General features: G+C 34.6%; 1 protein-coding gene across 1 annotated transcript in view; it reads left to right on the plus strand.

The window, feature by feature from the left end:
* Positions 1–364: 364 nt before the first annotated feature.
* The window catches only part of LOC149921290 (atrial natriuretic peptide receptor 1-like), a 153,365-nt gene continuing 139,451 nt past the window's right edge, over positions 365–14,278 (plus strand). The window contains exon 1 of the mRNA XM_090164170.1: positions 365–1,258. Coding sequence (XP_090020296.1) covers positions 475–1,258 — 784 coding nt within the window. The 5' untranslated portion in view covers positions 365–474. The remainder of the gene's footprint in view (positions 1,259–14,278) is intronic.

Genomic DNA, 14,278 nt, shown 5'->3' on the forward strand with positions numbered 1-14,278 from the left:
GTTTAATTTTGTTTGAGGAGAAAAGTTTCCGAAAGCCGTCACCACAGCGCTGGCGTCAGGCCTTTACTCAAAGCTAACATTACCGTCCCGAAAATGGTCTAAGAGAAAACTTCTTTGTTCAACCCGATGACGGTCTTATTTGTAAAGCTCGTATTTTTCGTTATCTCAAGGGGGGGCTATCGTCCGCGACACCACGCGCTAGGCCATTCCATCGCTTTCAAAGTTTACTTTTTCCGTTTTCCGCCGCGGGGAGGCGTTAGTGGCTCCGCGCCGGGGCGCGACTTGACTTCGAATCGGAGAAACGGGCGCGCTCCGTACAGCGACGCAAAAATTCTCTCACTCACAGTTGAGTTTAGGGCCGGCGTTAGTCATGGCCATCGGCAAAGAGCGCTGTAACCGGACCACCGGCGTGCCCTCGCTCCGTCACATCGCTATTCAACAGTAAACCCTAAAAAGAAACCTAAATAAACAATCATGAAACGGTCGTGTATATGTAGTATTTTAATCTACTTTTTAACGCTAGTCCAATGCGAGGGTAGCGCTTTACCGCCAAGTAAGGATCTGTCCCCCATAATCTTGGCCGTTCTAACCGCCAATGATTCGTCCCCCTACGGACTGAAACGCGTGCTACCAGCCGTGGAATACGCAGTCAAAACGTTGCATTTAAACGAAGCGGCGACTTATCGCAGATCCAGACGTAAAAGTAAGCTTAGTAAAAGGGCTGGTTACGATGTTGAAAAGTTCGAAACTAGACAGTTTTTGCAAGGACGCAAAATCCACGTTGTCGCCCGGGACACGAAATGTTCTTCGGTATTCGGCCCGTTGGAAGCCTTCAATTTGTCCGGGGAAGTTCACGCTTTCCTCGGCCCGACGTGTTCCTACGTCCTCGGACCCGTCGTCCGTTACTCCGGAGTCTGGAATATACCCGTCATTACGGCCACGGGTCGCAACGACAATTTTGACCAGAAGAAACCCAATTACGCCTTGTTGACTCGTATGAACGGAAGTTACACGCAGTTGGCGCGAACTTTCGTGCAGATTTTGAGGAAATTTAGCTGGGACGTGGTTGCCTTGTTATTCTACAACAACGGAGATCGAAGTCTCGGAAATTCCGAATGCTATTTCGCCATGTCTTCCGTGTATACCGCCCGGAAAAAGGAAACCACCAACACGATTACTCATATCTGCAACGACGAAGACGCCAGTAAACCGGAAGAACGAAGACGGATTTTGGAGGAACTAAGCAAAAAATCCAGGGGTGAGTTTTGTTGATTTTATTCATCCGATTTATCCGTGTATTTTGCGGTATTGAGTTGGATATGAGATCATTTTACTACGTTTTTTTGAACATTGATTCGATTTCTGACCAAATAATTACAATGTAATTATTGATTATTGTGTAGGATTTGCTATAAAATGATTACTATGTAATTATTTATTATTGTGTAGGATTTGCTATAAAATGATTACTATGTAAATATTGATTATTGTGTAGGATTTGTGATCAAATGATTACTATGTAATTATTGATTATTGTGTAGGATTTGATATAAAATGATTACTATGTAATTATTGATTATTGTGTAGGATTTGCTATAAAATGATTACTATGTAATTATTGATTATTGTGTAGGATTTGCTATAAAATAATTACTTTGTAATTATTGATTATTGTGTAGGATTTGGTATAAAATGATTACTATGTAATTATTGATTATTGTGTAGGATTTGCTATCAAATAATTACTTTGTAATTATTGATTATTGTGTAGGATTTGCTATCAAATAATTACTTTGTAATTGTTGATTATTGTGTAGGATTTGGTATAAAATGATTACTATGTAATTATTGATAGTTGGGTTGCATTAATGGTCATAAAAATTCCGTTTCATCTAGAGGTCGGGGACGGTTAATCATTATCCATGTTTAAATTGATTTTTTTCGGGAAAAAAATGTAAACAAAAATTTACCGGTTAATATTTCGGAAAATGATTAAAAAACATGTATTATTCGTAAAATTTGAGCTTTTTATCGAAAAAAACGTCGTTTTTCCGATTAATTTTACAAATTTATCAAAAAATTAATCGGATAATACAGAAATATAAATTACTTGATCAAAACATTTTACGAATAATTTTGAAAGCTTTATCTAATGAATAAAAGTTAACCATCCCCGACCTCTAGTTTAATCTTTTTGAACATTGCTTTCGATTTGTGATTCGTAGAAATCACACACACTCCTGGGAAAAATTATTTTATAAATATTGAAATGAACTTGAAAATCCTGAAATGTAGGCTAAAATCAGTTCCAATATCTCGAACTTAGCCTTAAAAACAAGAAATCAACACGAAAATTGCGCTCTGAAATCTAAAATTAATTTCTCATTTATGAAATAACTAAAGAGATTCAAAATCCCGTTCGCAATATTTGCAAATTGGAGGAATTACCAATTTATTATTGATAATTGGGTTTGAATTGTGGTCATTTAATTATAATTTTGTCTTTAATGCACATTACTTTGTTACGGTATTAATTTTATAACCATTAACCTTTACGTAATGCCATAAGTAACATAATTCCTCATAAGTATACCAATAAGGTATTTTCTTTAATAAAACCTTGTTCACGTGATATAACGTAGATTACGTCACTTCCAAATTCGTAACGAAAACGCGTCATTTACTTAAACGGAAGTAAAGTTATGGGGAGTTTTGAAAATACGCGTTGCTAGTTTTTACAATCTATAGTTTCGCTCGTTTCGTTTCCGTGGCAACCTTTTCAATACCACAAGAAATATACGAATTTTCCATTTTCAATAGGCGAAACTATAAAGAAAATTTGGTCTTAACCAACTTGTTAAAATGGGAAAACAAAATCACGTGACTCCCATATCACAGCCAACTTAGATTCGGAAAGATACTGCAGACATCTAATTAACTTCCCCCTTTCTATTTCAAGATGTTTTAAATAATAATAATAATTAGATAATTTAGATGAATCGATCAAAATTTAAACCGCCATTAGCAAAATTAAAATGAATAATAGTTCGTATTTCTTAAGATAGATGGCGATGCAGTTCCTCACTAAGTCACGTGACTACCATCTATTGACCCCCCCCCCCCTGGACTTTATAGTTACGCCTATTGTACCTTCCGTGTGAAACAAGGTGTCATTGAAATATTTGTCTATTTAAATTTTATGAGTGATTAAGTTATTTATTATGAGAATTAAAAATAGCAATATTATAAGCCAATTTTTTTTTAAATTGGTTCATAGAATACCCAAGTCCCTATTTTTCTTCAAGGTCTCTAAAGCACCGGCAAATCGGGAGTGCAGTCCCTAAAGTACCCTATTTCAATAAATCCGGGAAAAAGCACCATCAATATTTTATACTTCTGTTCAAGGACATTTTGCGGAGTTGCAACTTACAAGTAGCTAATGGTAATAGCTACCCTTCGAAAGCGTGAACGGGGAACCGTGTAGATTGTACAGATTCTACGATTCTTCAAGTTTATACTTCACGTTTTCGAGGGCTGTCTTAAGGGGGAAGACTACAGTGGCCATTGTCTACTTTCGCGCTATTTCAAGTTGATCCCTTTTAATTTGGTATTTTAACTTAGAAAATTAATATTTAAGTGTAGAACAGCCTCTTGTTTAGTGACTAACATAATTTTTACAATTTTAAATTTAAAAGTAATTAAGTTATTACGTTTTAATTCGGACCCCCGGAGCTAAACAAGTTGGGCGAGTGCCCAAACTACCCTTTAGTTAGGACCTTATATCTCGTTATCTAGAAATATTAGAATGATCAAAATTATTTTAAGCACTAATAATTGTTAAAACAGAAACGTTCAGCTTGAACGAAATAGAGGTATTCTTCCCCCTTAATCTGTGTATTTAAAAACCTGTGTATTTTTGGAATCCTTTACCTAAAAAATGACTGTTTTCGAGATATTTTAGTAAGATTTTTACTCCGACTCTACTGAAGATGGCGCTTTACAACATTAGTAGGGGGTTCCCGCCGCTAACTAATGACGAAGGGCGAAGCACGTTCCCATTGTCACGTGACACCGAGCGTGTGTCGTTATTAAATATGAGCGATTAAACCTTATTCGAATAAAGATATTCGGTTCCTATTTTACCCTATTTTTAATTTCAAAAGTTCCGTTTTCTCGGATTAATATTCTGATTTGAATAATGCATTAAAAGTAACTTGCTCACTGCGCCAAATTTCACTGCGGCAGAAAATATTATCGTACAACCGAGACAAAAACATGTCTACTAATTTTAAGGTTATTTAAAGGGACGCAGAATCGTTTAAATTTTGAGGGGTAGTCTACATAGTCACGCGTGTCGGGAAGGGAATCAATTCTTAGTTAAAATTATTTAACAAACTTACAAATACTACTTTTTTTTTAGTTTTTTGAAAAAGTTGAAATATAGGATTAGTTACGATTATATTTTATTGATTAGCTGTTTAATATATTTGGTGATCTGCAATTCAGCAAGAATTTTTCTTTTGATTTTAAAATTAATCAATAAACGTCAATGTGAAAAAATTACCAGCCGACGTGGAAGTAGTCGATAAAAGTCAACGTGCAAGTAGTCGATAAAAGTCGACGTGAAAGTAGTCGATAAAAGTCAACGTGAAAGTAGTCGATTAAAGTCGACGTGAAAGTAGTCGATTAAAGTCGACGTGAAAGTAGTCGATTAAAGTCGACGTGAAAGTAGTCGATTAAAGTCGACGTGAAAGTAGTCGATTAAAGTCGACGTGAAAGTAGTCGATTAAAGTCGACGTGAAAGTAGTCGATTAAAGTCGACGTGAAAGTAGTCGATTAAAGTCGACGTGAAAGTAGTCGATAAAAGTCGACGTGAAAGTAGTCGATAAAAGTCGACGTGAAAGTAGTCGATAAAAGTCGACGTGAAAGTAGTTGATACAAGTCGACGTGAAAGTAGTCGATACAATCGCCGTGAAAGTAGTCGATACAATCGCCGTGAAAGTAGTCGATACAATCGACGTGAAAGTAGTCGATTAAAGTCGACGTGAAAGTAGTCGATTAAAGTCGACGTGAAAGTAGTCGATTAAAGTCGACGTGAAAGTAGTCGATTAAAGTCGACGTGAAAGTAGTCGATAAAAGTCGACGTGAAAGTAGTCGATAAAAGTCGACGTGAAAGTAGTCGATACAATCGCCGTGAAAGTAGTCGATACAATCGCCGTGAAAGTAGTCGATACAAGTCAACGTGAAATTAGTCGATACAAATCGACGTGAAAGTAGTCGATACAAGTCGACGTAAAAGTAGTCGATACAAGTCGACGTAAAAGTAGTCGATACAAGTCGACGTAAAAGTAGTCGATACAAGTCGACGTAAAAGTAGTCGATACAAGTCGACGTAAAAGTAGTCGATACAAGTCGACGTAAAAGTAGTCGATAAAAGTCGACGTAAAAGTAGTCGATAAAAGTCGACGTGAAAGTAGTCGATAAAAGTCGACGTGAAAGTAGTCGATAAAAGTCGACGTGAAAGTAGTCGATAAAAGTCGACGTGAAAGTAGTCGATAAAAGTCGACGTGAAAGTAGTCGATAAAAGTCGACGTGAAAGTAGTCGATACAAGTCGACGTGAAAGTAGTCGATACAAGTCGACGTGAAAGTAGTCGATACAAGTCGACGTGAAAGTACTCAATAAAAGTCGACGTGAAAGTAGTCGATAAAAGTCGACGTGAAAGTAGTCGATACAAGTCGACGTGAAAGTAGTCGATAAAAGTCGACGTGAAGGTAGTCGATAAAAGTCGACATGAAAGTAGTCGATACAAGTCGACGTGAAAGTAGTCGATACAAGTCGACGTGAAAGTAGTCGATACAAGTCGACGTGAAAGTAGTCGATAAAAGTCGGCGTGAAGGTAGTCGATAAAAGTCAACGTGAAACTATTATCATCGTGAAATTAGTCAACAAAGGTCAATGTGAAATTAGTCTGTACATATGGTCGTAAAATTAGTTTATACTTATTGCTGTAAAATTTTCAATAGGTATCGTCGTAAAATTGGTCGTTACGTACGTATAGTCGTGCAATTATTCAATAAAATTAATTGCGAAATGAGTCAATAAAATTCATGTTTCGTATTTATTTATTGGGCTATTTGGAATGAGAAATGCAATTTCCTACAATTTTTTTAATTTAAAATTAAAATTGACAAAAGTATTAATTAGCATGTAATTAAATTGAAAGTCCTAACGACAAAAACTGGTCGTTAACATGCAATAAAATAAAACACAAAAGTTGCATGACCAAAATCTCAGTAGTGTGAACGCGGCTTAAAGATTAATATACTTTCAAAAAATTGAAGTTCCTATCCAATCAAATTAATTCACTTGAAAATATATTGATTGACAACATGTAGGCGAAATTTGACAAATCTACGTTAATTTAACACAAAATAACACGGTTGATTGAATCCAATACAATCGCGCATTTAAAACCAATTTTTATCGCGTGATCTTTAAAAAATGACGTAACTCGCGTAGGAGTGTACGGGTAATGTAACAACTCCGGTCTAGAATAACTGGAGAATATTCACCGAATTGTTAAAAAGGCCGATTAAAATATAAAGGCGTGGGAATTCCAAGTAATTTATTTTTAGCTTGAAGAAATTGAGAGTTGATTATTTTATTTAAATTTTTGTGTAAAAAAAAATTAAGAAAAGTCTTTAAATTTCTAGAGAAATAGTGAAAAACTGAGGAAATTTGAACCTGGAATTTTGTGGTAATCCAATTCTACTGCTAGCGTAATTATTATAATTTTTAACAAACCAAATTTAACGACCACGAAAACTAGCTTAATTGGGAAAATAAACGACTCAAAACTTAGAATACCTTAAAAGTCGCTATTTTCTTCAAGGTCCCTAGAATTTCTTAAAAGTACCTATTTTCTTCAAGGTACCCAGAATATCTTAAAAGTCCCTATTTTCTTCGAGGTCCCCAGAATACCTTAAAAGTTGCCATTTTCTTCGAGGTCCCCAGAATACCTTAAAAAATCCTATTTTCTTCAAGGTCCCCAGAATACCTTAAAAAATACTATTTTCTTCAAGGTCCCTAGAATACCTTAAAAGTACCTGTTACCTTCAAGGTCCCTTAGAATACCTATAATAAAACGATATTTTCTTCAAGGTCCTAAAAAGTTCATATTTTCTTCATGGTTTCTAGAAAACCCAAAAGACCATTTTCTTCAAGATCCCTATAATACCTAAAAGTCGCTAAACTACCTAAGTCTTACTTTTTTTCAGAGTGCCTACAGTATCTGAAAGTCCCTACTTTCTTATAGGTCCCGGGTCCCTAAAGTAATCTAAAAACGACATTGATCAGAAAATCTACGAAAAAGCATCGGCTTTAAATATTTTTATAGTTTCTATTAAAAAAAATCCAAATCAAATCCAAGTAAATTATTGGTATTCGATGATTGAAAACTAAATCAATTGTGAGATTCGTTAATTAACTAACTAACTAGTAATAAACTAAAAACTTTTGAGATTTAGACACGTTTTGTGTGTGATTTATCAACCCGAGCGTGGTGGCTCTACCAAGGAAGACAATATTTTAAATGTAGAAATTTGGAAAAAGTAGATGTCGCTACTGCCCTATAGTTGCACGTGCATTTTCTTATCTCCAGGACAACGCCGTAAACATGGGCCCCTTTGCTTATGGGGACCTTATGATAGGCTTATGATTATATTAATTTACATTAATAAAAGTATTTTAAATTAGTATTATCATTTAATTTTGTGTAATCAAAAGAAAAATTCCTTAGTTATTTCAGAATTACAAGTGATTAAATTTAATTAGATCAGTTAATAACCTCTTAGAACGAGACTAAATAATTATTTATTTGCTTAACATTAACCGTAACCCAATGAAGATTATTTGAAAATATTTTCGCATTAACAAACCAAATGAGGCTAATTTATGCACCGTTTTCGCGTTTTCTCAACAGTATGCTTAAGCCCGCGCTAGAAAACGCGTAGGATTGTAGATGTGGTCTTATTGGGCGTAGACTGTTCTATCTACGCGTTTTCTGTCTCGGCCTTAACCCGAAGCGTTGCTAAGTTGACGGGCCTCCCAGATATGTCCGGAATTATTTTCGATGACATCTTGAGGGACTCGGGAGTCCTTCCGCGTTCCGCAAATATTCTTTATTTACTCTTTCACTCAACCGTAAACGAAGAACACGTCTACGGAATTGAGAACGTACGAAGTAAGGTGTCCATCTGTACCGCAATTCCTATAGTTTTCATGTTTGTCCGCTAAAGGAATCTACAGTTTTCAACTTTGGTCGACCACATTTGGTATACTACCTCATGGTACCCTGACTGTGGTTTTCAACGGATACGGTCGGCAAAACAACTTTAATTAATTGAATTAATTTAATAATTAGGTTGTACAAATTGCCATATTTCCCCGGGAAATACAGGGTACCACAGATAGATATTACACTTTGATCAATTTCTTAGTTCATTAGGCGAAAAACTCTTAAATTAATGCAATTTTGACAATCACCGTGTCTGTGGGTCTGGGCTGCGAACACGTACAAAGCTTCTTAGAATTAGGGAAAAGGTTTTTCCAAAAAGCGCCCTCTTTTTGTCAGTGGGTGTAGTATAATATTTTTCAATTTGCGTTAGTATCGGGCGGGAATCGAACCCGAGCCCTCCTGCACGACCGGCGAGCTTTATACCTCAGAACTATCGATACACGTTACGCTTCACTGAAAATTAGAAACTGATCCGAGGAGAGGTATATTTTGGCTTGCCAACTTGCTTTTTAAAGCCTTCTTCTATAGAGTAATATTGGCGTGACGTATGTCGACATCACCCATGCTTTTTCCTATAGATAAAAAACTGCCCTCAAAATGGCGGCCATAGCCCAAAGCTACAGAACGACACTACTCTATAGACACTAGGCCGTGTAATAAAAGGCAAATTATTATGTAGTTAACGTGAAATTGGTTAATATTGTTATTAACCAGTTGGTTATATTGGGTATGGTACCATGCGTGGAGGCAGTTTTTGCAGCGTTCTATTTTCGTTTACATGTGTCGGAGTTTCGCCACTAGCGCTTATTCCTAGGTTATAAAAATAGGCATATTTCCCCGGGAAATACCGAGTACCCCAGCTAGTAATTGATAAAGTCAAAAAAATTGAAGTTCGTTACACCATTTTTAAATATTTTGATGACATTTTTCGTATTTTAAATATAACCATTATAAATATATATTCGGTTATTTTTATCCAACCAAAACCACGATAAAGGTAATTTTTAAAATTTTATCCTTCAATTCTTATATTCTTTGGGGCACTATTGGCTTGGATACATGAACTGCGCCCAAAAACCATTGACACCATTTTTTAAACTAAGAAAACCATGGTCGTGATTAAAATGTTGATTTAAATCACGATTGAAATCAAGTTATTTTATTAAATCATTAATTCGAAATCAAAACAAATTAAGAAATAATTACATTTATTTAATATTTAATTAAATAGTAGTTTACCAAAGCTACATCCGCATTGAATCAAATCAATTTGTTCCTGTTCACTTCAACAGATAAAAATACATTTATTGAAAATCAAGGAGATTAAATTCGTATAATGAAATTTGTACGGAGAACGCCTACGTCAACGTCGACACATTTGAAATAACATTCATTAAGCTATAGACGGCGAAATTAAGTCCGCCTTGTTGTAAACGTGTAACCTGTAATGTCGAAACGGGTGGTTTTCATTTCCACAGACGTGTCACTTAAAAAATATGCCAAATTTGATGAATGCCTTTTATTGTTTCGTTGCAAAATTGATGCAATATATAATTTTATCTCTGGTGATTCAGGGTTATGTGTTATCTGCCGTATTTGCATTGCTACTGGGAGCTCATATCAGAAGTCGAAGAGACAAACTAGAGCTCACACTCGCATGATTTTATTTTGTTATTTTTTTTATTTCTACGTATTTGACTTTATTTAATTTTTTATTGAATTACTTTTATTTTCAGGTATTTCGTCTCTTTTTCGTGTCTAATTTAATAATTAATCGTGTATATAAGTAAAAACTATTTCCCATATAACGTTACTAAATTTAAATAGAAGACATACGCATAGAAATCTGTTTAAAATTTCAATATTTTTTTTACAAATCTTTTAAAATATTTTACAGTAAATATTTTAAATTTTTTTAAAAAAATTATAAAAATTTGAAACGGGCTTTTATGCATGCATATGTCTTCTATTTAATTTTAGTAGCATTATATCGCTTATATTAAAATTTAAATTAACTTCAATTAAATATAATTACCAATTGTAATTTGAATTTGCTACATGTACCTTTTCGTACATTTTAATTTAAAAAAATCAAAGAAACTAGGCTGTAATTTTAGCCACGAGAGGCACTGAACGCGTTAATTACATTGATGAAACTAATTTATACTTTATTCCGTTTATGGGTTAATCGTGTTATGGCTGGTTACATTTATGTCGTATATAGCAGGGCTCCCAGAGTTCCTATAATTCCTATAAATTCCTATAATTTCAATATGCTCCTATAATTTCCTATAATTTCAATATGCTCCTATAATTTCCTATTTTCTCAAAATTGTTCCTATAAATTCCTATTTTTTCGAAATTTTCTGGTTTTTCTATAGCTAAATCCAGAAATTCCTATAATTTTAAATATAATGTATTAGAAAACAGCCTTAACGTTTGGGAAAAATTTGCCTTCTATATAGAGCTTAGCTCTGGCTTAGGTCCGGTGTTCCCGAAAACACCAACGGTTGGGCTCCCAGAGTTCCTATAAATTCCTATAATTTCAATATACTCCGATAATTTCCTATTTTTTCAAAATTGTTCGCATAAATTCCTATTTTTTGGCTAAAAATGTTCTTATAAATTCCTATTTTTTGGCTAAAAATGTTCCTATAAATTCCTATATTTTCTATGAAATTTCCTATAATATTTAAAAAAAAATCGCTGGGAGCCCTGATATAGTTATTCCGTTTATAAGCGATCCCAACGTAAATACAACCTCAAAAAGTGACAACCCGCTAACACGTAAATCAGTCAACAGGTAGAAACCCCCTTTCGATTATAAACAAACCATTCTGACTTGTTAATTTACGAGTTTATCCCAATTGACGGTACCGTAAATACGAATAGTTTAGTAAGCGTTAAAGCAACCGTGTATTTCATTGGGAAATAGCCTCGCGAGCATTGTCAAGTGGAAGCGGAAACCGCCAGTTCTAAACGTCAATTTTAGCTTCGTTCGGTTTGGCTCGCCAGGTAGCGTTGATAAGAATATTTGGTCCCCCGTATCAAGATCCCCGTTATTAAATTACGAAAAACGTAGGGGGCCCGTCGTCATCGTTTACGAGAACCCCGACAAGAACATAAATTCGTGCTTCGCCGCGGGTGCTCTTCTTATCTATAGCTAAATTGGAAGCGTGTAATCGCCTCGCGCGTTTTAAACCTTTCTAATATTTGGAAAATTAACAAGCTGGTCGGGGCACGTTGCGAGTTTCACATTCGCCTGGACTCGTTCAGTCAAGTGATAATGTATTTATTCATACTTAATTCAGGGTGACCAGATTTCCTATATTTCCTATATTTTTAATGCCTTCCTATAAATTCCTTTATTTTCACATATTTTACTATAATTTCACGGTCTTTTGAAAATGAAAGAACTTATTTTGTACGTGTCATAGTCTAGAACATCTAGTGAAAACACTGCCACTTTCGAACAAAACCTTGAAATGTATGGGCTTTGTAAATTTTAAGTGATCCAATACGCGTTGTAACCCGGCCACCTGAATAAAAGGCTTTAAAAGTCGTTTGATGACTTGGGTGATTAGCCCAGCTGATTATTATTATTATTTATAATGCTAGAAAGAAGTGTACAAAAAATATCAATATTCTGTATGATTCGAGTCAAAGTATACTGATATGCAATAATTACCTTATTATTTTTCCTATATTTTCCTATTTAGTGTCCTATATTTTCCTATAATTGGCCTATTTAGTGTCCTATATTTTCCTATAATTGGCCTATTTAGTGTCCTATATTTTCCTATAATTGGCCACCTGTATTAAAGGCTTCAAAAGTCGCTTGACGACTTAGGACTAAGGTGGTGCCTTGGGTATTAGCCTAGCTGATTATTATTATTATATTTTCCTATAATTGACCTATTTAGTTTCCTATATTTTCCTATAAAACACCTCTAAATTTCCTATTTTTCCTAAAAAATGTTCAAAGCCTTTCCCTGGTCACCCTGTTAATTCATACGTAATTAATTAAGGCCCGTGCATGCTCGAAAAAAATAAAAATTTTGTTCTTTCGAATTCGCCACAAATTCCCGCTAGGTGCGCATGTACGTCGAATCAACTGCTCAGGCCTTGTCTATAGCATAGGCCGTGGTGATTAAATCACGTAGGCTACGGCCGGTAGTGGCTGCTTCGCAGCTTCCAAGGACAGCGTTTGAAGAATAAATTAATTTGTATTTTTTTTATAAATCTCAATATTTATATTACCATATTTTAAAATCGAAATACTGGTTAACCTATATCTATTTGTCAATTTTCACAAATAAAACTATTAACTATATAAAATTATATAAAAAAATAAAGATTTTCTTAAAAATTTCGAAACGTTTTATTTGTAAAAATTGACAAAATATACTACTTTAAACATTGATATAGGTTAACTAATATTTTGACTTAAATTTACGGTCTATACTACCAATTGGTATTTTAATTCTTACCTTTGATATCAACATAGTTATAAACTAATTAAGTTATTATGGTGGCACACCTTATTGAACATTTATGCCACCAGCTTTAAAAGTTAGGGTTAATTTGCGCTTGTTACGTTAACAAACGATTTTTCGATTTAGAATAATATCCTATAATAGATAAATATTTTCGGTCCTTATTTCAGCAGGCAATTAAGCAAAATGATGTGAATTAGATACGAAAATATAGTGACGGTGTCGCTATCTATCCTTACAATTTGAAACTAATGTATAAATAACGCCTTTTCGGAATAAATTAATAATGTAAATAAAATGAAGGTGAAAGAGCTTTTCACATCATGACTGATTGGAATATTTAAATCTAAATCTGTTTATTTGTTCTGGTAGATTGATTTAAACAATTTTAAAGTCTGTGTTACCTCAAGTCTACTACTAGGCCTTTTAGTATTTGAAAAAAATTCTAAGAGGAATTAAGGACGTCAATATTCTTGGAACGTACCATAATAATTTCCAATAAGTTTTAATTAATCAGGTATTTAGTGTGGAGCACCAGCGTTTTCAGCTCTGGCCGCTCTGGCCTTTGGCTTTAAAAATGTATTACGTAGACTAGTTCTTACCTGTCCAATTTTAGCAGCGTCTCACGAACGTCTCAATAGCGCCTGTCAAAAATTATAACACGTATATTCGGTGGTACACTCCTTTTATAAAAACACTCGTTACATATTTTATATTTTAAATGAAATTATTGAATAAAGCCAGCAGGAAGCGCGTCAGGGCTTATTCTGTAAAAAACAATCTCAGAGGAAACTGCACCCATATTTTTGGGAATCTTAAACAGGTAAAAGGTAGTAAAAGAGTGATATGCCCGGGGCCACGCGAGGGGGAGGGTCTGGTTTGTGTAACCCCAAACATGGCCGTCTGGTTCTAAATATGGGCCCGCCCTGCTCATCATAAATTGATGGAATGATAAGGAAGCTTCGAAGACTCAAATGCGTTCGTATTTTAAATTGCTAATGGTTTTTTTATCTGTTACAGTTTCGTGGTTTTATACGGGCGATTGTATTATTTTTCATCTTTTATTGCTTAATTTATATTTCTAAAATAATATGGTTAGTTTTTCGTTAGTCGGCCAAGAAATTCTATTTTAAGAGCAAATTTTCGATTATGAATATTTTGACTTCGAAAACTCAAACACTGAGTCTTTGATTTCATTTAAAGGGCTACAAAATCCTTCTAATTTTAAGGGTTCTGTGGACCTTTGAAAGATTTAATTCGGTGCCAGAAATTTCTTGTTCGTAGGCTTAGACATTTATTTTTCTCAAATGTTTGACAAATACCCGTCGTAGGCCTTACGCACTGTGTCCAATGTGCGGTAAATTCGTCGGACTTAATTTTACAATGGGTTGGCATAAAGCCGGCTTTTTTGAAAAAATCCAGACCAGTGGTTTTAATTGGCTATATCCGGTTTTTTTCCGTTATAACCGGCTAAAATTTTAACC

The sequence above is a fragment of the Leiobunum rupestre genome, chromosome 11 (genome assembly GCF_980474605.1).
Source record: "Leiobunum rupestre chromosome 11, qqLeiRupe1.1.hap1, whole genome shotgun sequence".
NCBI lineage: Eukaryota > Metazoa > Arthropoda > Arachnida > Opiliones > Sclerosomatidae > Leiobunum > Leiobunum rupestre.